Source organism: Molossus molossus, unplaced genomic scaffold (assembly GCF_014108415.1).
Source record: "Molossus molossus isolate mMolMol1 unplaced genomic scaffold, mMolMol1.p scaffold_m16_p_2, whole genome shotgun sequence".
Classification (NCBI taxonomy): Eukaryota; Metazoa; Chordata; class Mammalia; order Chiroptera; family Molossidae; genus Molossus; species Molossus molossus.
Window position 1 is genome coordinate 27,621,051 of NW_023425355.1, and position 23,357 is coordinate 27,644,407.

Here is a 23,357-nt window from a genome sequence, read left to right on the forward strand (position 1 = left end):
GTCACCCACCTCTGCTATCAGGCCTTGCTGTGGTCATTACATTCCAAAATGATTCACGGTTATTCTCCGAGGAAAGGCCCCATGGGCTTTGCAATTATTGTGACTTCTAAAGTTCTTAGGTTCTTGAAGTTCAGCGAAAACAAAATTGAATCCAACCAAAAACGAATGCCAGGGAGTCAAGGCTTAAGAGGTACATTATTGTCTTTAAGTAGCTGCCCAAACTTGACCAGACCAAGTAAGTTTTTGAAGATACAAAGGAGAGACTAAATGCAGATTATGGTCCTTATTCCTATAAGTCAGAAATTTTCTTTGTTGAAGTAGAATTGAACCTTCCTAGGATCCAGACTGGAGTATTGGTGACAACATTTGCGCAGGCTCTTTGCCAAAGACTGGGGACCACATAAGAAGACTCCCACCACAGACCTGTAAGAATAGAATAGTTGGCTAGAATACAGTAAAGGCTGTGATGTTAGTGAGCATGGAAAAATGATGAGGCCTCTACTACTGACAACCCTGCATAGAAATTCAGTCGCTGACACCCTTCTAACATTCTTCATAGTTTTCTCACTTTTTCTTCTTGCAAGCACCAAATGTGTTCTTAGCCTTTATCACACTCAGCACTCAGCTTTGCCTATACTATTGAGAACTGACGCTCAGATGTAGTGCCCTGTAGTGGTTAAGTGCTAACTAGATTAGTGAGCCGCCCAGAGATCTTTTCCCAAGGGTGTTCATCATACCTTTCCTAAACCCTAAGTCTGTAAACTAGAGGAGAATGCACTTACTTGGGGTGGGTGGTAGCTATTGTGGAAAACTCATTATCCCACATAGGTCTCCCAAAGAAGGTTTTGTGTTTCAGACCTGTCAAGATGTCTGTGGCTTTGTCAAAGTTTAATGCTGCATGACCAGCCTGGAGTCAGAGAAATAAAAGGTTAGAAAAAGCAGGTCCTGATAGCTGTCTCTTCCTTCAGCCACTTTTAAACTTGGCTGTGAGCTGGGCTGCGGAAGGCAGGAGGTGGGTGAGAATGGGAAGGAGTGGGTGAATGGGTGAAAAAAGGGGGGACATCTGTAATATGTTCAACAATAATAAACAAACAAACAAACTTGGGTGTGAAGGTAAGGGCAGGTATGAAATCACAAGAAATAATTTCCAATCAGCATGCATTGTCTTTTGTCTGACATTCAGCTTGCATCCAACATGGGAATTGGTGTGTTGTTTGAACTCACAATGTTGCTGTCCCATCCGGTGAGGAAAAGACGGAAGTTTAGAAAACCAACTTTGCCTAATTCCTCCATTTCCTGTTCCAGGGAAGCCAATAGGTCATTGAACCAGGCAAAGGCACCTGTCTCCCTACAGATCCAGTAGAAATATATCTGGAATCACCAAGAGAGAACATAGCTTTATTAAGTGCCCTTTACATTGTGCATTGTGGTGACATGATTAGGTAGAAGTACTGTATATTTGTTGATCAAGTTTAGAGTAACCTGAAAAACCATCTGTACAGAACAGCAGACCTTAGGCAGCACGAATGTCCAGAGTCCTGACAACTTCTCTTATGGAGAGAGACCGCCCACCAATGTCATCTTTGATTCAAGGTAATTTTAAAGTCCAAATTGAAAACAAAGACTCTGTTCTTATGGTCAGTCTGTAGTAGCAGATGCCTTGGCAAAGAGAAGTGATCACTTGCTCTCATAACTCCAGGGAGTGGTTACTCTCTCATGGATTGTAAAGATCTCAGTCCATGAAAGCAATGAACCTGTCAAGCCCAACCCAGATGAAAAGTATTATGAAGGAGTGTACCGTTTGTGTTTTGAGGTTGTGATCTGCATGCCGGAATTTGTACCAGATGGACTTCAAAATGGAAGCAAAGGGGGTGACCCCAATTCCTGCTCCAACCAACATAGCCACTTCATACCTAAAAACATCCTCACTGACAGTGCCAAAGGGACCATCCACCTCAATCCTGGCAGAAGACACAAGACAATGGGTAACTGAAGTCTCACCTCCACCCCCAACCTCAAACATTCTCCCAGAGGCATAGCAGATCCGACAGCTGATTTCTGCCTGTTTATTTTTATTATATTCTATAGTACAGATGTAAGGTTCAATGAGAAATTGCATTCTTGTTTTTGCCTGCCGGCATCCTGGTCTGGCCCTCTGTGGCTCTCCGGGACCTACCTTGGAAATGGTGAATGCTGTTGTTCAAAAGCTGTTATGAGATTTTCTGTCCAGTCCCCTGCTGCTCGGATATGAATGGAGAAGAAGTCCTCCTCCGGAGCAGAGGTCAGAGTAAAGGGATGCCACTCCAGGGAAGAAATTGAGGGGCAATTAACAAAAATATACTGTCCCACTTCCATGCTGAAGCCACGCTTGATCATTTGCAATTCCAAAACTTTAGATGGGTGCATGACAACCTATGAATGAAGCACAGAGACCAAAGGAGGCAATTTCAAATGGCGACAGGGGCAGGTAAAGAAAATGAATAAAGCTGAAAGGCTGGTGACAGTGCTTGAACTATGAAACTGCGACTCGGCCGGAAGAAGTTGCTTGATTCTCAAGAGAAGCCAGAAATGCAATTTTTTAAAGTGTATTTATTTATTTATTTTTGTTACAGATGTATCTCTTTTTCCCCCCCATTTTTAATGTGAAAGCCGCCATCCAGATTTTTATGTGTTAGCAACCAATTCAACTTTCTAAACAATGAGTGTGTGGGTCAAACAAAATATGTCTGTGAGCTAGATCTGATACAGACCACCTGTTTGCTGCCTCTGACCTAGACCCATGCTGATGACTTACACCAAACCCCTCTTCCCATAGTTCTGTCCAGCACTGAAGGAACTGAAGTATGTTATCCCCCAAGATCTTTTTTTATTCCCTTCAGAGTGACAATATGGCAATTTATTTTTATAATCAGGAAGAACATAACTCTTATTATGGCAAGATGAAAGTACATATGCTTTACCTTGGTAATCATAACCTGCTGCTGGGAGCGGTAAAATCGGAGGATCCTTTCAAAGATATAAAGAACACCCGGTGCAAGGATCCACTTCCAAGACTGCACAGAAACAGAGTAAAAAATGAGGTTATAGATTAATCTCTTGTTTAGAATTTATTTGTGTAGCAAGTCATTCCTTCAGTCAGTATTTAAGTTCTCTGTGTATCATTAAGCCACTAATTTCACCAAATCTTGAGGACAGAAATAGAAAGGAATAAACTACAATGGTTCTGTTTGCTAATCTGTTATTCATAAAACATCACTTCCTAAAATTTTACAGGTCTCAACCAGGAAGCAAAAGAAAAGCACAGAAATAAAGTACATGATATATGTATGTATCAAGACAGCTTGCCCAATCCAAAAAAAACAAGAGAGAATTTATATGTGAAATAAAACAAAACAAACTAGCACAAAAGGAAAAGTAAGTGGCTGACACTATTGGTAACAATATATAAAACTTGGTACTTATCTATCACCTCTTTTCTCAGGTGCTCAAAATACCTGATATGGTAATATAGTTTTTATCTTGTCTACATTTTTTAAAGCAGCCTTTTTTATCCCTGAAATCTTTTTAAAGGTAGCAAGTTGCTTCCATATGCACAAGAGCTATTAAAAATGTATTTTCTAGCAACGCTAAGTCATGTCCTTTCTTGCGCAATTGTTCAAGCATGATACATCAAAATTGTATGAGATGAAGTCTTTATGTGCTCTTTCAGGTAAATAACTTCCTTGGGTATCTCTGGGGAGACAAGGGGCAGAGATGGAGCTAGTGAACCTGAAAATGGGCATTATACAATTTGATGCTACTTCTCATTTGGGACAAATCCCTAGCTGAATTCAGAAGACATAAAAATATTATTTAAGAAATGACTAATAACAATGTGGAAAAAAGTTTGGCCTCAGAAGTAATCAGAGAAATGAATATTAAAACTAAATAGCATTTTAGCCTCTCAAATTGAATAACAGCTTTAAACAATATTGCCCACCATTAACTGGGATGCAGAGAAATGAGCACATTCACATGTGTCATTGGTGAAAGTGCAAATTAGTAGCATCTTCCCAGGGAGCAATTTGGCAATACATCGCAACAGTCTGGAAAGCATTCCTTCTCTTTTACCCAGGAATTTCACTTCTAGGAAATGGAGCATAAAGAAATAATTAAGGTGGGCCCGGCTGGTGTGGCTCAGTGGTTGAGCACTGACCCATGCACCAAGAGGTTGCCAATTCGATTCCCAGTCAGGGCACATGCTCAGGTTGTGGGTCCAATCCCCAGTGGGGGGCATACAGGAGGCGGCTAATTGATGTTCTCTCTCATGGATGTTTCTCTCTCCCTCTGTCTTCCTCTCTCTCCCTCTCCCTCTCAAATCAATAAAGAGAAAAAATAAAGAAATAATTAAGGTGGGCACAAATATACAAGTATAGTAATGGCCACATTATTTACTAAGAAAAAATTGTATACCATACAGATTTTTTGTCAATATCAAACTGTTTTTTAAATTTAATTTTAATTAATTTTTGTATTGAGATATGATTGACATATAATATTATATTAGTTTCAAGTGTACAACATAATGATTCTATATTTGAGTATATTGCAAAATGATTACCACAATAAGTCTAGTTAACATCCATCACCTTACATAGTTACAAAAATTTTTTTTTCTTATGATGAAGACTTTTAAGATCTGCTCTCTTAGCAGCTTGGAAGCCTGCAAAACAGTATTATTAACTATAGTCACCATGCTGTACATTACATTCCCAGGACTTATTTATTTGTAACTGGAAGTTTGTACCTGCTAATCACTTTCACCCATTTTTCCCACTATTCATCCCCTGCCTCTGACAACCTTCAATCTCTCCTCTGTATATATGAGCTCAGTTTTTTAAAAAATTAGATTCCACATATAAGTGAGATCACATGGTATTTGTCTTTGTCTGACTTATTTATATTAGCATAATGCCCTCAAGGTCATTAAAAATGACCATATAGGAAAAAAGAAAAAAGAAAACTGGTATACCACATGGCTTTCTAAAAACTAATATTTCAAAAAAGTATTTGACAACAGAGGAAAACATCCAATGATATAGATGAATGGGGAAAATTATTATGTCTAAGTGGTAGAACTCTGAAATTTTTATTTTCCTTTATATTTTTTTACATTTTCTAAACTTTCTACAATACATATGAATTATTTTTATAATTTCATTTTTTTTTTATTTTAATCCTCACCCAAGGATATTTTCCATTGATTTGTTGTTGTTGTTGTTGTTTAGATAGAGTGGAAGGAAGGGAGAGGGAGAAAGAGAGAGAGAAAGAAACATCAATGTGAGAGAGACACATCAATTGGTTGTCTCTCACACAACCCTGACCAGGACCAAGGATGGAACCTGCAATCCAGGTATATGCCCTTGACTGGGAATTAACCCAAGACCCTTTGGTCTGCAGGCCAACATTCCAACCACTGAGCCAAACCTGCCAGGGCTGTTTTTATCATTTTTAAATGGGGAGAATGTGGAGAGAGTATTTTTTAATGTTTATATAAGAAACAAACCAGTATATTCAAATAGATGGCAAAACTGGTGTTCTCTCCCTTGGGATATTAGTTAACTAATCAAAGCAACCCATGAGTTTTAAATATGCCTCCAAATATGCCAAGTATACCTGAGCTCAGGTAATATATGGGGAAAAGGTAGATGTTGAGTACAAGGTAAGACAGGGGATTAACTGCCTTAGCTAGTAAGAGGCTGATCAAGCTTTGTATTTCCTGTTTTTAAGGGCCTCTAGTCGGATGATACAGAAGGTCCCTGGTTATAGTTTGCAAATTCCTCTGGCTTTTGAAATGAAATGTGCTGTTAACATATGCCAGAAATGTCCTTTTAAAATGCTTTTTAAAATAAGTAATACATGTACATTGCACAAAATTCAAAAGTACAGCTCTCCCTTCCATCCCCCCTCCCCAGCTCCCCAGAGGCATTCAAGTTTATTATTTTGTAAATCCTTCTGGAGAATATGCATTTAAATAATAATATGGAATTAAAATGCAAATGGTAGCAGACTATACACACTTCTTGCCTTTTTTTTTCATTTAACATCTTTTTTAAATCTTTTTTTATTTTTTAAACCTCACCTGAGGAGAAATATATATATATATATATATATATATATATATATATATATATAGAATTGATTTTAGAGAGAAGAAGGGAGGAAGGGAGAGGGAGAGAGAGGAACATCAATGTGAGAGAGAAACATCTATCAGTTGCCTCCTGTATGAACCGGGGATCAAACCCACAATCTGGATAACCTAGATATACCCTAAACCTGGATATGTGCCTCCTAACTGGGAATTGAACCCATGACTTTTCAGTGTATGGAACAACATTCCAACCAACTGAGCCACACTAGTCAGGGCTCATTTAACATCTTAAAGACTGCTTCATATTAGTACCTATAGAGCTGCTGCTTTCTCTTTAATGGCTGTGGAAAAGGCCCATAATTGTAAGAAAATCCCATAATTTAACTAGTCCTCTACTGATGGGCACTTATTTCCAATCTTTTGTTCTATCAAGTAATGCTACAATGAATAACCTAATACATGTTAACACATATGCGAGTATATTTTTAGTAAACTCCTGGAAGTAGAATTTTAAAATTTGACAAATACTGCCATATCACCCTTACAAGTTGTTATATACATACATTCACACCCTCACCAGCAATGCATGAGAGCATTGCCAGCACAGCACTTGAGCAAACTTTTTTATCTTTGCTGATCTGTTTGGTTAAAAACAAAGTATCTTGCCCTGGCCAGTTTGGCTCAGTGGTTACAGTGTCAGCCAGCGGACCAATGAGTCATGGGTTTTATTCCAGTCAAGGGCATGTACCTCAGTTGCAGTTCATCCTGGCCCTGGTTGGGGTCATGCGGGAGGAAACCAGTCGATGCGTCTGTCACATCAATGTTTTTTTTCACTCTCCCTCCCTCCCACTCTATCTGAACAAAAATGCAAAAATATCCTCAGGTGAAGATTTAAAAAAAAAATGTATCTTAGTGTAGGTGTTTTTTGCATTTCTTCCATTATGAAAAACATTTAGCATCATTTCATATATTTAAGACTAACACATATCGTCATTTCTGTGATTTATATCTTTTTTATCAGGTTATTAAGCTTTTTCTTATTGATTTGTAGGAATCATTTACATATAAGGAAATTAGTTTATGGTCTGTAAATTGTAAATACTTTTCCTTCTTAGTAATTTGTTGCCTGTCTTTATTACTTACAATAGTTCTTTTTTGCTACACAAAATTGTGTGTGTGTGTGTGTGTGTGTGTGTGTGTGTGTAGTATATATATAAGATAATAAATTTGAATATATATATATAAAGATAATAAATTTGAATATATATTTATCAAAATTTATTATGTTTCCTTTTCTGGATTCAGGGTTTTTTAAAATCTTATTTACAGAATATTTTTACTAATATTCCAGTAGTAGAAAAAAATTTTCCAAATAATCTTAGGGTGCTTCCATGATTTCTTTTTTTTTTAACATTTAAATTCTTGATCCATGCATCCTTGATCCATATTTTAATGTAAAGTATGGAATAAAGATACAGCTTTTTTTTCCTAGATGACTATCCTATTATCCTAAAGAAAATGTTGAACAGTCTTACTTTATCCCCATTGATTTAAAATGCCAGCTCTAGGGAATTTCTTAGATATGTTTCCCTTTCTAGATGAGGACTGAGGCATTGCTCTTCATTCTGCATCTGACTTAAATTTTTAATAATTCTCAAAGCATTTTGAGGCACCACAAGTTAACTTTTCCCTTCTTATTCTTCAATCTAACATATTTTATGAGCAAGCAAAAGTAAGCCATAATATCCATATAATTATCCCGAGGCACACCTTGAGTTCCCTGGAATCCAATTTCTTGATCATCCACTATCTAAAAATAATTTCTAAGTATATTTTTATAACATCAATGAAAGCTGACCTCAAGAATGCTTTAAAAAAAAAATTGAGGGACTTCCAATCAAGAGGGCGGCATACGTAAACACGGTACTAGCCTCCTCCCACAATTACATCAAAATTCAAACTAAACTACACAACAACCATCATTCAGGACCACCTAAAATTGAGCTGAATGGATTTGAGCTCAATTAGAATTAAAGAAGAAGCCACATTGAGACTGGTAGGAGAGGCAGAGGTATGGACGGGCTGGTCCCACTCCCACATGTGGAGGACAAAAATCAGGAGTATACCTCCACTGGGTTCCAGTGCCAGGAAGAGAAGTCCCCATAACTTCTGGCTGTAAAACCAGCGGGAACTGAGGCTGAGGGAGGCTGAGGCTTTTGGAGCCCCAGGCAGTTTCTCTCAAAGGGCCCACACATGGACTTACTGGGACTCGCTCCTTCTTGGCTCCAGTGCAGGGGAGGCAGCTTGAAAGTCACCAGACACATACAGTGAAGAACTGAGTTGTTTGTCATCAGAGCCAGAGCTGGAGAAGCAGCTTGCTCCCGGATAGATAAGCTGGTGAAGCTGTTGTTCCTTTGGTGACCCCTTCCCCCACAGGGCAGGCAGATGTTTGCCATATGTGGAACTCCAGCAACCTGGCTCACACTGTTTGTTCCACCCTGGTGATTCCCTGAGGCCCTGCCCCACCCAACTTTCGGGCCCACACAAGCTGTTTCCAGTGGCTTTACCATAGGATTGGCCTGTTTTGGCTCCTGCTTCAAATTTTCCTATATTCTCACAAACAAGCAGCATTTGGCCTCAGCAAACCCCATACCTCTTGCTAAGTGGCCCCAGGCTTGGCACTAGAAGCAGCCAGCCTTGGTTCACAGCTTGGCTTAGCCTGGGCAGAACAAAATATTGAAAACCTATTTGAAAAAATAATGACATAAAACTTCCCTAACATGGTGAAGGAGCAGACATACAAGCCCAGGAAGCACAGAAAGTCCCAAACAAGATGAACCCCACGAGGCCCACACCAAGACACATCATCATCAAAATGCAAAAGGTTAAAGACAAAGAGAATTTTAAAAGCAGCAAGAGAAAAGCAGTTAGTTACCTACAAGGGAGTTCCCATAGACTTTCAGCCGATTTCTCAAAAGAAACTTTGCAGGGCAGAAGGGAGTGGCAATAAATATTTAAAGTGATGAAAAACAAGGACCTACAACCAAGATTATTCTATCCTGCAAAGCTATCATTTAGAACCCATGAACATATAGAGTTTCCCAGACAAGAAAAAGCAAAAAGAGTTCATCATCACCAAACCAGAATTATATGAAATGTTAAAGGGTCTTCTTGAAGAACAATAAAACTAGGAACAATAAAATGGCAATAAATACATATCTATCAACAATGGAATCTACAAACAAAATGAGCAAGCAGAACAGAAACAGACTCATAGATACAGAGAACTTTTTGTTGGTTGCCAGATGAGAGGGGTGTTGGGGGGATGGGCAAAATAGCTGAAGGGATTAAGAAGTACAAATTGGTGTTAGACTGATGAACCTCAAAGGGAAGGGGGGAGGTGGGGCCGGAAGAGATAAACCAAAGAACTTATATGCATCTATACATAACCAACAGACACAGACAATAGTGCGGGGAAGGCATGAGGGTGGCAGGGATGAGAAGGAGGGGGTCGAGGGGGGAAAAAGGGGGACATTTGTAATACATTCAACAATAAAGATAAGTTTAAAAAGAAAAAAAAAAGTTGAACTCACAGAAATAGATAGTAGGAAAGTGGTTAACCAGGGACTGGTGGTGGGAGTGGGAGATCTGGAATGGGGAGCTGTTGTTCAAAGGGTACAAATCTTTGGTTACAAAATGAATAAGTTCTGGGGATCTAATATGCAATACAGTGACTACAGTTAATAATACTGTATAGTGTACTTGAAATTTTCTAAGAGAGTAGATCTTAAACATTCTCACCACACCAAAAAATGGTAACTATGTGAAGTGGTGATTGTGCTAATTAACCTCATCGTGGTAATCATTTTACAAAGTAAATGTACATCATTCATCACATTGAACATTTTAAATATATACAATTTTATTTGTCAATTATACTTCAATAAAGCTAAAAAAAAAAATGCCTTCCCCCCCGCCCCCCAAATCATTGACTGGGATTTCACAGCTAAGTGTTGGGACAGTACAGTTGTCAAGTACACAGTCTTTGGAATCCAAAATGTCTGAGCTTGAATTCCAGCTCTGCTAGTTACTTACTGTGAGAGCTTGAGAGTTTACTTCTCTATGAATCCTAGTCCTTTGTCTCAAAATGGAGACAGAAGAAGTACTTACTTCATAGGTTATTGCTATGTATAAATGAGGTAATCCATATTACACAGCAAACCTGGCCCATAGCAAACACTATTAATAACATGGACTACCTTTGGAGAGGGTGTCACAATATGCACTAACCATTAGTCATTCCTTTTCAGGGTCCTCTGCTAATGCTAATTCTCTAGCCTGTTGCCAGAGATATTGAAGTTCCTCGATGGTAGGAATTTTGTGGATATATTGGCCAAACTATTAATGCTAATAATAAATAATAATAATAGCAATACAAATAACAGCTCCTAACCAAAGTCTGTCCTTGTCCATAGGGTTTTTACCTCAGCAGAGTTCCCTTCAAATTGGGGACGCTTGCAATGGGAGTCATGATCATCCCACTTCTCAAAAAACTCTGCACATGTGTGAGGATGACTCTCCTTTATGCTCTCTTCTGTTTGACCCCGGACAATCCCACTGAAATAGACAAAGAAGGACAGTTTGAGGCAAAGAATTATGCAAGGTCAGGGGCTGGAGCATGACAAAGGAGTTTGAGGACCTTACCCAATGCCATGAATGCCTAAGCCGATGAAGTAAATGATAAAAATATGGTGTGTATACCAGAAGACCTCAAAATAACTCCTTCGTATAAACTCCACAGATGAAGTCACCATGAGAACCAGAACTATTGTAATGATCACTCCAGTGAAACCAGGAATGCTGGTGAATGTCATATGTAACACTGTCTATGAAAGGAGAAATGTCAGCCTGATACAATATCCACCAAAGATATTATACTTTCTTGTTCATGACCAGAGCCAGATACTTTGCCATTGAGTCAACTCACCATGTTTGGGGACTGGATGGGATTTAGCCAAGAATCCCCCTCTGCCTCCTGATGAGATAGGTTGGAGAGAACAGAAGCAAGGGATCCATCTGTGGCCTGTAGGCTTCTGCTGTAGCGTTCAAAGTTAAACAGGTGTGCAGTGATGTGAATAGCTAAGTCAAAAGATGAAAAGGATTGTGAGAGGTGTCCAGGAGCATCATGGCAGGCATGTCCCAACAGAAAAGAATAATCCTATATATAGTGTCTAGCAGAATTCTAAGTCCACAGAAGGTGCCCAGTAACCTTGATTGTAGAGAGACCCAAGACGTTTTTTCATACTCACTCTGTTCCCAAAGGAATAGAATGTAAGTTCCATGAAAATAGGCCTAAATAGTGCCTGGCAAATAATGACAGGTGTAAAATACATATTTTTTGAATGCCTGTATGTATGGATGAATGAAAGTAGACTTTGTTTTGTTTCTTTTTTTTTGTTTTTTTTTTGGGGGGGGGGGGTACATGCCCCTAGAGGGAACCAAACCCAGGACTCTCTGGTCCACAGGTCAGGGCTTGTTTCATTTTATTTTATTTTTGTTACAGATGTTTCTCCTTTTTTACCCCATTGACACCTTCGAAAGTAGACTTTGAATGCCCAGAAGCCTATAGTTTTATGGTTTGTTACCTGTGTGTAGGCAGATCATATATGCCACCAGCTTATGAAAGGTGAGGTTGTGATCCAGTTGCTTTCTCAGGGTGCACCTGCAAAACTACAAATATAAAGTGATGGATATCAGGTTTCTTCTAGGCAGCTTTATGAAATTCACTAACCCATAATCAACATATCTTACAAAGAGCATGCCAATACCCACCCGCCCTTTCCCACCCCCTTGGCTACCAAAGGAGGCCTCTGGCTTCCATTCCTAGGGCCTTGGTCTTGGGCTGTTTGACTAAGAAGTCCAGGGTCTCATGTCTGTCTTTTTCTTTTTAATTTTTAAGTCTTTATTTATAAACCATAAATGATACATGCCTCAGAGTGGTTTGAAAATTAAGAGAAATTACATTTTATACCATAGTCATTTCCCATCCTATTTCTTATTTTTTCCTAGATACCCTGTGATATGTCTGTTTTTTCTATAGGTTTACTTTAATTGAATGTACTTTGTAAACTGACATTCAGATGAATGCCCTAAAGGTAATACAAGATGTACTGCTGTTCAGAAAAAAAAAAATTATTGTTCTTTGACACTTCACCCTAATTTTTAATTTTTTTCCATTTCAGGTGTTCTAAATCACCTTCTTGAATGTGAAAGTGGACCTAAGAATGGTTGAGACTCACTGAGCAGGTGCCCCTCAGGAAGGACAGCAGATTCCGACACATAGGAAGCAGGATCAGCATGCTGTTAAAATTCAGGCAGCGAGCAGAAGCTCGCGCCCAGGCCAACGCTGACTAGAGCAGAGGAGAGAAGACACCATGAGCTGCTTCATCTCACCATCTAGCAGGAGAGCACGAGCCTAGTGCACTTGTCTGAGACCTGGAAATGGGTAGGCTGCAGCTTCCTCCCCTCTTTCTCAATAGCTAGAACAATTAGTTTGCAAATGACCAAAAATTTGCTGAACTTAACATTAAATTGAGAAATTTCCATAACAGTGATTTGGAAATGTTTGGCTATACATTTATCAGTATGGAATAGAATAGGATTTAATGATTCCATGTCAACAAACACATCCTATGGATGGAATACTTTGCAACTAGTATATTGTGTAATGCACCCAATTATGATTTTATTGTTTTTATTTGTAAAACTATCTTGAGGATGATATATTTTTTTATTTTCATGTTAAATAAAACATATATTTAGAGGTATAATTACAGATGGTGAATGTGTTTTTTTCTTTTCTGTATTTTTTATTTTTTACAATAAGAAACAGTATTTATTAGTAACAATATAATCTTCTCTTTACATATCTAGTACCAATGTAATTTACTAAACTTTACGACAGCATATGAAAGAGACCTTTTGAATTAAAATTTAAATCTTGACACTAAATACAGGTAAGTCATTATTATCAAGTTATTAATAAAGAAAAAATAAACTTTCCCCATTATATTTTAAAAGTAATACTTATAACGGCATATAAATAAAAAGGGAGATTTTTACTTATCACCTTTAATAATTTGGTAACTTTTTAAATGCCCAGTTAATTAATAGCAATAATCCATATACTTTGTTACCCACACTTTTAATTTATTATTGAAAGTTAAGATTGTAATTCAATGTATCATGTGTAGAGACTTGATAGAGTTTGCACTTATATTATAGACTCTGGACAAACCGGACTGTGACTCTTTGAGTTTTCTCTTTCCAGCCGGCGCCAAGCCATGGGCATCTCTCAGGACAATTGGCACAAGCACCATAAGACTGGGAGCAAGAGGAAGCCCTACCACAAGAAGTGAAAATATGAGCTGGGACGCCCTACTGCCAACACTAATTTTGGACCCCGCCGCATACACACGGTCTGTGTGCGGGGAGGCAACAAGAAGTACAGAGCCTTGATGCTGAATGTGGGCAACTTCTCCAGGGGCTCAGAGTGCTGTACCCTCAAAACAAGGATTATTAATGTTGTCTACAATGCATCCAACAACAAATTGGTCAAGAACTGCATCATGCTTGCTGACAGTACACCATACCAACAGTGGTAGGAGACCCACTATGCACTGCCCCTGGGCCACAAGAAGGGGGCTAAGCTGACTCCTGAGGAGGAAGAGGTTTTAAACAAAAAATGATCAAAGAAAATTCAGAAGAAATATAATGAGAGGAAAAAGAATGCCAAAATTAGCAGTCTTCTCAAGGAGCAGTTCCAGCAGGGCAAGCTTCTTGCATGCATCTCTTCAAGACCAGGCCAGTGCGGCCGAACAGATGGCTATGTGCTGGAGGGCAAGGAGCTGGAGTTCTATCTGAGAAAGTCAAGGCTCGGAAAGGCAAATAAGTTCTCTTCCCTCCTGTCTTAGCTCATGTAATAAAGGTGTTTATCCCACTCCCCCAAAAAAGAGTATAGACTCTGGAAGCAAGCTGTATAGCTTTGCATCTTGGCTTCACTGCCCCAAATTATCTGCTATGTCTTGGTTTCCCCATCTGTAAATGGGGATGATAATAATTCTTTTCTGTATTGCCTAATGTAGTAACTCTAAGCATGTAATAAAAACAATTAAAATGTAACCCCTTATATTTAAGATGTCTTTAATAACTGAGTAAAGCCTAGGCAAAACTAGTGAATCTCTTAAAGCAGAAATGTCAAACTTAGGTAGAAATTTGAGAAGGGACAACTTCTGAGAACAGAATTTCAAACTGATTTCCTTGGGTGGCCAGGCAACAGACACCAAGATCAATGTGATCCAGCAGTAGAAGCTGCTAGAATAGGAGACCAGGAATAGGTGTTTCAAAGAAGTATTTATCCCAGAAAGAGGTTTGATTAGAAACAAATATGCTCAGCTCGATGGTAGCTAACTCCAACTTCTCTCCTCAACTCTGTACAACCGGTCTCTGAGTTGACTCCATGTACTTGAAGCTGCAGGCTATGGAGCGTGACAATCTCACAGCAGCCAGGCGATTATTGTCGCACTTCAGCTGACTGGCTAGCCTTACATGTGTGCCTGTCAATGACTACTAAAAGGAAGGATATGGGTTGGAGTTAACAATTTCTCAGCCTTTTCTTTTTTTTTAGTAATCTTTTTGGCACCAAAGCTATGTTTTCATACAACCTAAACTTAGAGCAATATGACATTGGTTCATTAAGGCAGAACAAGATCTCCCTCGTATCCATAATGGCTTACAATGTCAGGCAGTGCAGTGAACAAGAGCTGTCCTACTGTTTTCCATCTCTGGCTCTTCCACATGACCTGTGTCTCTCCCTCTGCTGAGTCACACTCTGACTGTTTTTTTTTTTTTTATTTTTTTTATAGGAACAGCTTGTTTCATTTCTGAGTAAATTTTCTCTGCTTATCTCAAAGATCCCACATTTCCACAGTGGTTCCCACAGCTTGCTTATTTAAGTCACAGAGGTTTCTTAAGGCTCAAATTGGCAAGTGAATTGAAAATATAGGACTTCAATTTCACAGCTCCATATTCTGTGGGGGCCATTTGTATCGCATGATTTCTTTTTAGAACAAATCTTTTTTTTTTCCCCATTGCAGCGCACTGAAATATCCCAGATTATGTTCACTTTTCAACATCAACACTACCTGGTATTCTAATTCAACTGCTGCTGTCATTGATGCCTCATTGACTATGGATTGAAACTCCTTCCTCTGCTACTTATTTGCTCTGCTTTATACTGAATCGAATAACTCTCTGCATTTTCTTAGAGGGAGCACAAGTTTAAGAAATACCCTATGGAATAATTAAATTATGGCACATCAATGCCATGGAATGCTAAGTTCTTAAAAGAATGAGAGCTATATGCAGTGGTGTGGGGGTAGTAAATGTTTAACAATCCGCTTTTGGAGGAGACAGGGGTCTTTATTTCCATTATTAGCCAATTTATATGATGTAAATACTCCCACCTTGGCCTGGCCAGTGTGGTTCAGTGGTTGAGTGTCAACCCATGCACCAAGAGCTCACTGGTTCGATTCCAGGTCAGGCACATGCTCAGATGGTGGACCAAATCCCCAGTAGGGGGCATGTAGGAGGCGACCAATTGATGTTCTCTCTCATCGATGTTTCTATCTCTCTCCCTCTCCCTTCCTCTCTTTCTAAAATCAATAAAGAAAAAATTTAAAAATTAAAAATAAATATTCCCACCATGGAGGATTTCAAGACACCAACTTGATGTCATTGAACACACACACACCCCAAACTATTAATAAATGATTATCTTTGGGACATGGGATGGGAGGGTAATTTTAACATTTTACTTGTACACTTCTATATCATTTGATTTTCTTGAATGCAGCATTATTTATCATTGATTTTTTTAATAGAGAGGACCTTTAAAAATGAAGTGCCCATCACAGGAAATGAGCATGACTCATTTTTTTGCTGCTGACTATTTGATCATAAAGTAACTCAGCTCTTAATAACTATTCACATTTATTGCATCATTCTCTTAATAAAAAGCTATTTTTAAAACAAATGAACACTTCCTTTGGAGTTATTGTTGCCAAAGAAAAATCAAGAACTAACATTTAAAGTGGAAAACAGCAGGGTGAAATAAGCCATGAGCAGAACATTCAGATTAGTTGGGATTTCAACATGGATCCTTTGATGATAGAGCATAAATAAGGCTTTTTTAAAAAGGACAAGCTATCTTTAAACATGTACATTGGGTACCTCTAGGTAGCCCTAGAGGAAATCAAGAAATTGGGTCTCAAAGGAGCTGGAGTCAGAGACAAGAAAAATATCTAGATTCCCCACATTATAACTATTACACTCACCCCCAGGATTTCTCTTGTGTAGTAGTACTTGTCACCCTTCTCATATGACAGGAAAGCATGTGTGAACAAGAAAACATTCAGCCCCAACCAAGTAACCTAGAGGAAGGGAAAAAAAGGCAAAGAATAAAGTGAAATTTGGGTATGGGCAGCAGGAGACAAGGGGTGGAAAACAGTGTAACCTTTGGCTATTTTGTGTGTATCTGTTTTCATTTTAAGTGAATACAACCCTGCTAGTATCCAACTTACTTTCAGAGTGAGTTAGAACTTCAAAACATGCACTAGACGTTAATAAGCAGGATCAGCAAACCGAGGTCCATGGGTCCAATCTGGCTCACCACCTGTTTTGTACAGCCTACAAGCTAAGAATGATTTTTACATTTTTTGTTTTCACATTTTTAAATGGAAAAAATCAAAAGAAGAATAATATTTTATTGTATGAAAATTGTATGGAATTCAAATTGCAGTGTCTATAAATAAAGTGGTATTAAATTTAGCCACGCCTACTTATCTCTGTATTGTTTATGGCTGCTTTCATGATAACAGTGAACAATTTGAGTAGTTATGACAGAAACCATCTGTCCTGCAAAGCCTAAAATGTGTACTACCCAGCTCTTTACAGGAAACATTTGCCAACTCCTAGACAAGAACATTTAAACTATTACCTAAAATATGGCAATCAGTGAATAATGGATTTCTAAAGAAACAAAGAATAAATTTAACAGCTGTAACAATGCTCATCTGAAAAGGACTAAACTATTCCAGATGGGCTGGCCTCTTTAATTACACCCTGACACACATTACCCTGTTTTTAGATTGTGAGTCTCTTCACATTAACATAACATTGTTTTGGACTCATTTGAACTCTTAATGATCTGCTTTTGTCTATCCCAAGCTCTGTCTCTGCATGGGCAAAGGGAAAATTTGAACCCACTGCCTTGGAGACCAACCACCTGGGCCCTAGCTGAAGCTTGGAGGTGCTAGTTTGTAATTGAGCAGGACTGCAGGCAGGATATCTCTAATATATATCCCTGGCCCCAGGATGGATCAGAACCATCTCAGCCCAGGGTAAAGGTCCTTTAGCCTAGGACATTGCCCATTCAAATTCACTATACACTGATACCTCAGTTCTCGAACATAATTCGTTCCAGGAGGACGGTCGAGAACCAAATTGTTCGAGAACCGAAGCAATGAAATAGGAAATAATGGAAACTGGATTAATTCGTTCCAAGCCCCAGAAAATGCCTATTTACTGGCCTAATTTGTATATAATATGTAGAAAAACATAAGTCTCAACAAGAAATAAAAGTGTACAGTATGTCTAAGGGTTAAATTCAGTGTAAAGCGTGACTCTCTCCACAAAGCGTGACTCTCTCTCTGCACTCACACTGAGGACGCAAGCAAGGCGCGCTGGGCCGAATGAACGCCATTCGGCTCAACTCGGCTCATCTCGGAAGTTCGAGTTCCAAATATTTGTTCAGATTCCAAGACAAAAGTTTCTCGAATCTCCTGGTCGAATACCGATTTGGTCGAAATCCGAGGCGTTCGAGAACCGAGGTATCACTGTATCTGAACCACTCACACACCTCTCCCAGCATGGCATAGTGATTTAATTTGTGATATTGGAGCCAAACTCCCTGGGCTCAAATTCTAGCTTCACCCATTTTTATTTCTGTAATCTTAGACAGATATGTGATTTAACTTCTTTGAATATCAATTTCTTCCCCTATAAAATGATAATAATAACAATATTTACCTCATGGCACTACTGTGAGTCTTACATGAAATAATGCATGTAAAATAATAAATGCAAAGCTTGGAGCATAGTAAGAGCTCAATAAATGCTGGCTACAGAGTTGCATCATTATCAGACTGACTTTACCAATTAACTTCTTTCTGCATCCTTTGCTTAGAAACGCTTTCCAGAGATAAGTGTCTTCCAGAGATTCTTTGACCCTAATGGAAAAAGCAATGAAAGCCACAGATATTTCAAGGTTCAGAAGATAGAGGAGAGAAACTAATTTAGAGGGAACAGAAATATTTCAGGATCCAAGAGGGACACAGAGGCAAGGAACTCTGTGTCAGCCAATAAATAGTTGTGGGTAAGGTGAATGATGAAATACAGTGACATCTGAGAGTAAAGGATTCCATTTCCCACCTTGACTAACATTTCCTCCACTATGAATGGAAAAGAAAGTGGAGTAGAAGACCTGACAGGAAAGAGAAGTAAAAATATTTTTGAGTAATTTATTTTTTCATTAGAAAAAATAGTGCATAGGAGTATATGTCAGAGATAGCAAGAAGTTTGAGCCTGCCAGTGTGATGGGGGATGGAAATTCAAAGCTACACAGTTAAATGTGGCTTACCACCATGGGCAATGAACTCTCCAAGGAAAAAAATAGGAGAGGGATAGAAAGCACAGAGGATTTTAAAGCTAGAAACAGCCTTACATTTGTATCTAATTCAGTCACTTCATTAATACCGCCCCCCCCCACACACACACACACACATACACATATACCCACAGGTGACTTGAAGTCCAAAGAGGATAAATAATTTGATCAAGGTTGCTCAAATAATAGCAGAACTGAAACTAATTGCCAGATGCGCTATTTCCTAAACTAGTGCAAAAAGAATTAAACGTAGGGCATTGAAATGCTAAAAATATGTCATAGTATAACCTGCAAAAATAAAAACTGGGCCTTTCATTAAATGCAGAACAAACAGTTCTCCAGGGCAACGTGATTGCTCTCCACACCTTTTTCCCTGGAGTACCTGGCAGTCTTATGGGACCCAAAGGAAAACAGGAAGAAAGAGAAAAGAACTCTAGAGGGAGTTATGACATGAAGATCAAGGAAAGTGAGAAAGGACACAGGCTCAGGGGTGGCTCAGAAATGAAAGAATGAAAGATATTTGTGTGTGTGTGTGTGTGCGCGCACGTGTGTGTGTGTGTGTGCACGGGCACAGGAGTTCTGGCCTAAACACTGGGGAGCTGGGATTGAGTGATCATTAGACTATCAATTCATGATGTGAAATCTGGGTTTCATTTTCCCTTGTAAAATCAAGGAGTTGATATATTATCTGCGCTATGCAAAGTTACTACCTCCACATGCGGTTACTAAGCACTTGAAACATGGCTAGTCCTGTTTGAGATGTGCTGTAAGTGTAAAATACACAACAGATTTCAAAGACTTAGTAAAAATACAAGAATATAAATTATCATATTAATATCTTCAATATTGATTACATGTTGAACAAATAAACTTTTTGATATATTGGATTTAACAAATATATTACTAGAAATTAATTTCACCTATTTCTTTTTACCTTTTTTAATGTAACTAAAGGTTCTTCAGGGTTGGGACCTCTTTTTTAATTTTTTAATGTAAGTATTAAAAATTTTTTAAATCACATATGTGGCTCACATTCTATTTCTAATGGACAGTACTGTGCCAGATTATCCCTAAGACTCTAAGATCACCTCTAACTCAAACGTTTAATAATTTTATGAAAATTTTTTATTGCTTTTAGAGAGAAAAAAAGGAAGGGAGAGAGAGAGAGAGAGAGACATCAATGTGTTGTTCTACTTATTTATGCATTCATTGGTTGCTTCTTGTATGTGCTCTTGCCCCAACCAGGGATCGAACCTGCAAGCTTGGTTGGGACAATGTTCTAACCATTTAGCTATCCGGCCATGGCCTTGTGAAATCTTGGTGTAAGTAGTACAGGAAGGATGGAGAGACTAGAGTGCTCCATGACAACAGTTAGAAGTGAGATGGAAGAGAAAAAGAAACAGAAAATAAAAACAGATTGAAATTTCAAATACTTGTGGCTTAAGAACATATTATTTGTTTTTTTACCAATTAAGCTCTAGAGCTGAATTTTTTCCTTCTCTAAAATGGTGAAATATATAGTACACAGAAGAGTATATGAAACATAGAGTTGGAATTTCTAACTGATAACTGGCCTTGATGGGTCCAATATTGGCATGGAATCTTTCCCTTTCAAATAATTTTACAAATATGAACAAACAGGATGTTAAGAGTAATTAACAAGTAAATATCACTTACCAGAACCAAAACTGAGAGCCAATGGTTAGCCACCCAGTTTGCCATTCTCAAAAGGTGATTTGGAACCTCTCTAGGCAGTAGCAGACTCAGCAACCTGGATTCTGGAGAGGTTTTTCAGGGTTGGGACCTCTTTTCAGCTCAAGGTCTGTGAGTCCTTAAGACATGAAAGATGTACATCTATCCACAAAGTGTCCAGGAATAAATAAGTGCATTCATCCTTCCTCATCTGGATGTAAGTGTGTTATTAGCTTTGGTAGCAGACCAACCCTACCTATGAGAACCACAGGGGTTTTCCCTGGTGAGGTTTTTATCCCTTCAGGAAATAGCAGTCTTGAGTGAGAATATGCTCTCATCCTCTTATCAACATGACCTAATGTGAGATATTGCTTTCATTAGGCTGGACTATAAACATACAACCTCAGGAGAAGCAGGACAGGAAGTGAGCCTGTTAAGGAAGCTGCTTTAAGATGGTCTTTCAGAAGAGTTGTCACACCTGCCAGCTGCAATTTAGACCTCAAGCCTGGCAGGCTCAGAAATTGCAGTATCTGGAGGATGATCAGAATCGAAGAGGATGATCTGGTTCTGGGGAGAGCCTAGCTGGCTGGGAGGACAAATGAAAAGAATGGTCAAATCAAATAAGAGAACATTTAGCAGTATAAATATACACATGGGTTCACAAAACAGAGTCAAAGTACTCAAAAAAAGAGAGGTGATTGTCTCCTAGTACGATTGATTAGCTAGATTTGTGTGTTCAGTTCTGAGCACTGATTTTTTTTCTACTATAAAATGGTAAAATGGCCCGCCAGGCCCTGACCCTGGAACGGGAGCTCCCATGGCCCCGGCTAGACCAGCTTTCTGCGCTGTGGGGATGGCGGAGGGAGGGTCTTTTTGCTACGTAAACGAAAACGGCACAGACAGGCTTAACTTTATCCGTGGTTGTGTTCCTTCTCTCTCAGGCCCAGAGGGTTATTGGCTCTCAGTTACACAGCCTTTAGGATTTAGAAGGGAAACCAAGGTTTCATTTTCAAGATGGAAAGCCCTTCAGACTCAGCTGTGGCTTTACCTAGCACTCCACAGGGCTGTGCCAGTCTACCATCTCCCCCTACAAGTAGTTCAAGAAAACAACCTATGAGTGCAACACTTAGAGAACGGTTAAGGAAAACTAGATTTTCATTTAATTCCTGTTACAATGTGGTAAAGTGTCTTAAAGTAGAGAATGAAGAAAAACGATCAGAGAAACCAGCATCTTCAACAGAAGAAAACTGTTTGAAATTTCAAGATAATTTTAAACACAAAGACAGTGAAGTTGAAGAAAGTTCATATTTGAGAAATACCACTAAAAATATCAGTGCATGTGACTCTTAATCACTTGATACAGGGTCTTGCAGTGGTCTCCAGAATGACTTTGATGAGAATCTTCCCCCAAAAGTATTAAATGATGAAAAGGCAAAATTGGTGAAGCAGATTCAGGAGAAAGAAGACCTTCTTCGGAGGCTAAAACTAGTCAAAATGTAGAGATCAAAGAATGACCTGTCTCAATTACAGTTGTTAATAAAGAAGTGGAGAAGCTGTAGCCAGCTGTTGCTTTATGAGTTGCAGTCACCTATGTCTGAGGAGAACAAGAAACTCAGCCTTACTCAGTCGATAGACCACTATGGGTTAGGTGATAAATTACTGCACTATAACAGAAATGAAGAAGAATTTATAGGTGATTAATTCATAATTTTTTCTCTAGAATATCGTTGAGAATGACAACTTAAAAAAATACTTATACATTTTAAAGGGAAGATATAAACCATTAAGGCTTCAAGAAAGGTATCTTGATAAACATCAATTTAGGGCACTCTATCAGATAAATAAAAAGTTCTAAAATGAAAATGTAATATTTTGGATAAATTTGCCAAAGAAAATTTGACATTTAAAGAAATATGGAGCCCTGGCCGGTTTGGCTCAGCGGTTAGAGCGTCGGCCTGCGGTCCTGAGAGACCAGGGTTCGGTTCCCGCTAAGGGCATGTACCTCGGTTGCAGTTTGTCCCTGGCCCTGGTTGGGTCGTGTGGGTGGCAACCACTCGACATGTCCCTTTCACATCCATGTTTCTCTCTCTCTCTCTCCCTCCCACACTCTATCTGAACAAAAAATAGAAAAAATGTCCTCGGGTGAGGATAAAAAAATAAATAAATAAATATGGAAAAAACTTAAATCACATTTTAAAAAAATAATTTGGGCAGTTCTGGAAGTCAGTTATAATACATTGTTTTGTTTATTATAAAAAGTTTTATTTTAAATGTTAAAAAATAGTCCAATTTGGTGAATGGCTAAACCTAAATTGATCTAAAAATGCCTGCCTGTATGCTAAGTTTATGAACCTTGTTTTTGTCAATTTACCACATCTGTATGGTCTATCGGGTAATTAAACATATATGTCCAAAATTATAAAAATAAAATAAAATGGTAAAATATACACAGAAGGACATGTAAAACATTGATGTAATTTAAAGAGTAATTTAAATGAATATCTATGTACTCACCAGTTAAGTTAAAAAAGTAGAATATTTATTTTTAGTGTCTTAAAGCCTGCTGTGGGGCCCTCCCTGATCACATCCTCCTGCTACCTCTCTCCCTTCCCCTATCAGATATAAACACTATTCTGAAATCGGGGATAATCATTGCCTTGTGTGTTTTTTTATAGTCTTACTAACTAAATGCATTCCTAAATAATATATTATTTAGTTTTTCCTGTTTTTGAACTTTTTAATTAATGGAAC

At 38.5% G+C, this 23,357-nt stretch overlaps 1 protein-coding gene and 2 pseudogenes across 3 annotated transcripts; 2 read left to right on the forward strand and 1 right to left on the reverse strand.

Annotated features, from left to right (window-relative positions):
• Positions 1 to 177: 177 nt before the first annotated feature.
• Positions 178 to 20,840, reverse strand: NOX1 (NADPH oxidase 1). Of its 3 annotated transcripts, XM_036270897.1 has the most exons (13): positions 20,592 to 20,840; positions 16,525 to 16,620; positions 12,430 to 12,540; positions 11,776 to 11,860; positions 11,118 to 11,269; positions 10,835 to 11,016; positions 10,615 to 10,747; positions 2,961 to 3,053; positions 2,177 to 2,412; positions 1,799 to 1,961; positions 1,225 to 1,371; positions 783 to 907; positions 178 to 423 (listed from the first exon to the last, which is right to left on the reverse strand). In XM_036270897.1, exons 1-13 carry the CDS (start codon positions 20,634 to 20,636, stop codon positions 297 to 299), a joined length of 1,695 nt encoding a protein of 564 aa, XP_036126790.1. In that variant the 5' UTR covers positions 20,637 to 20,840; the 3' UTR covers positions 178 to 296. The 3 variants fall into 3 exon arrangements, with proteins under 3 accessions (XP_036126790.1, XP_036126792.1, XP_036126791.1); XM_036270899.1 differs by lacking the exon at positions 1,225 to 1,371 and having other exon boundaries at positions 20,592 to 20,696; XM_036270898.1 differs by lacking the exon at positions 12,430 to 12,540 and having other exon boundaries at positions 297 to 423; positions 20,592 to 20,636.
• On the forward strand, positions 13,474 to 14,103 carry LOC118635988 (annotated as a pseudogene).
• Positions 20,841 to 21,605: 765 nt separating the features above from the next.
• Positions 21,606 to 22,307, forward strand: LOC118636147 (annotated as a pseudogene).
• The last annotated feature ends 1,050 nt before the right edge of the window (positions 22,308 to 23,357 follow it).

Bases quoted from the DNA above. Each gene is read 5' to 3' on its own strand.
- NOX1 (XM_036270897.1), bottom strand. From the start codon at position 20,636: ATGGCAAACTGGGTGGCTAACCATTGGCTCTCAGTTTTGGTTCTG. The intron at 10,748-10,834 runs GTAAGGTCCTCA...TGTCTATTTCAG, and splicing joins TTAGGCATTCATGGCATTGG to TGGGATTGTCCGGGGTCAAA. The intron at 424-782 runs GTAAGTGCATTC...CTATTCTTACAG, and splicing joins ATAGCTACCACCCACCCCAA to GTCTGTGGTGGGAGTCTTCT.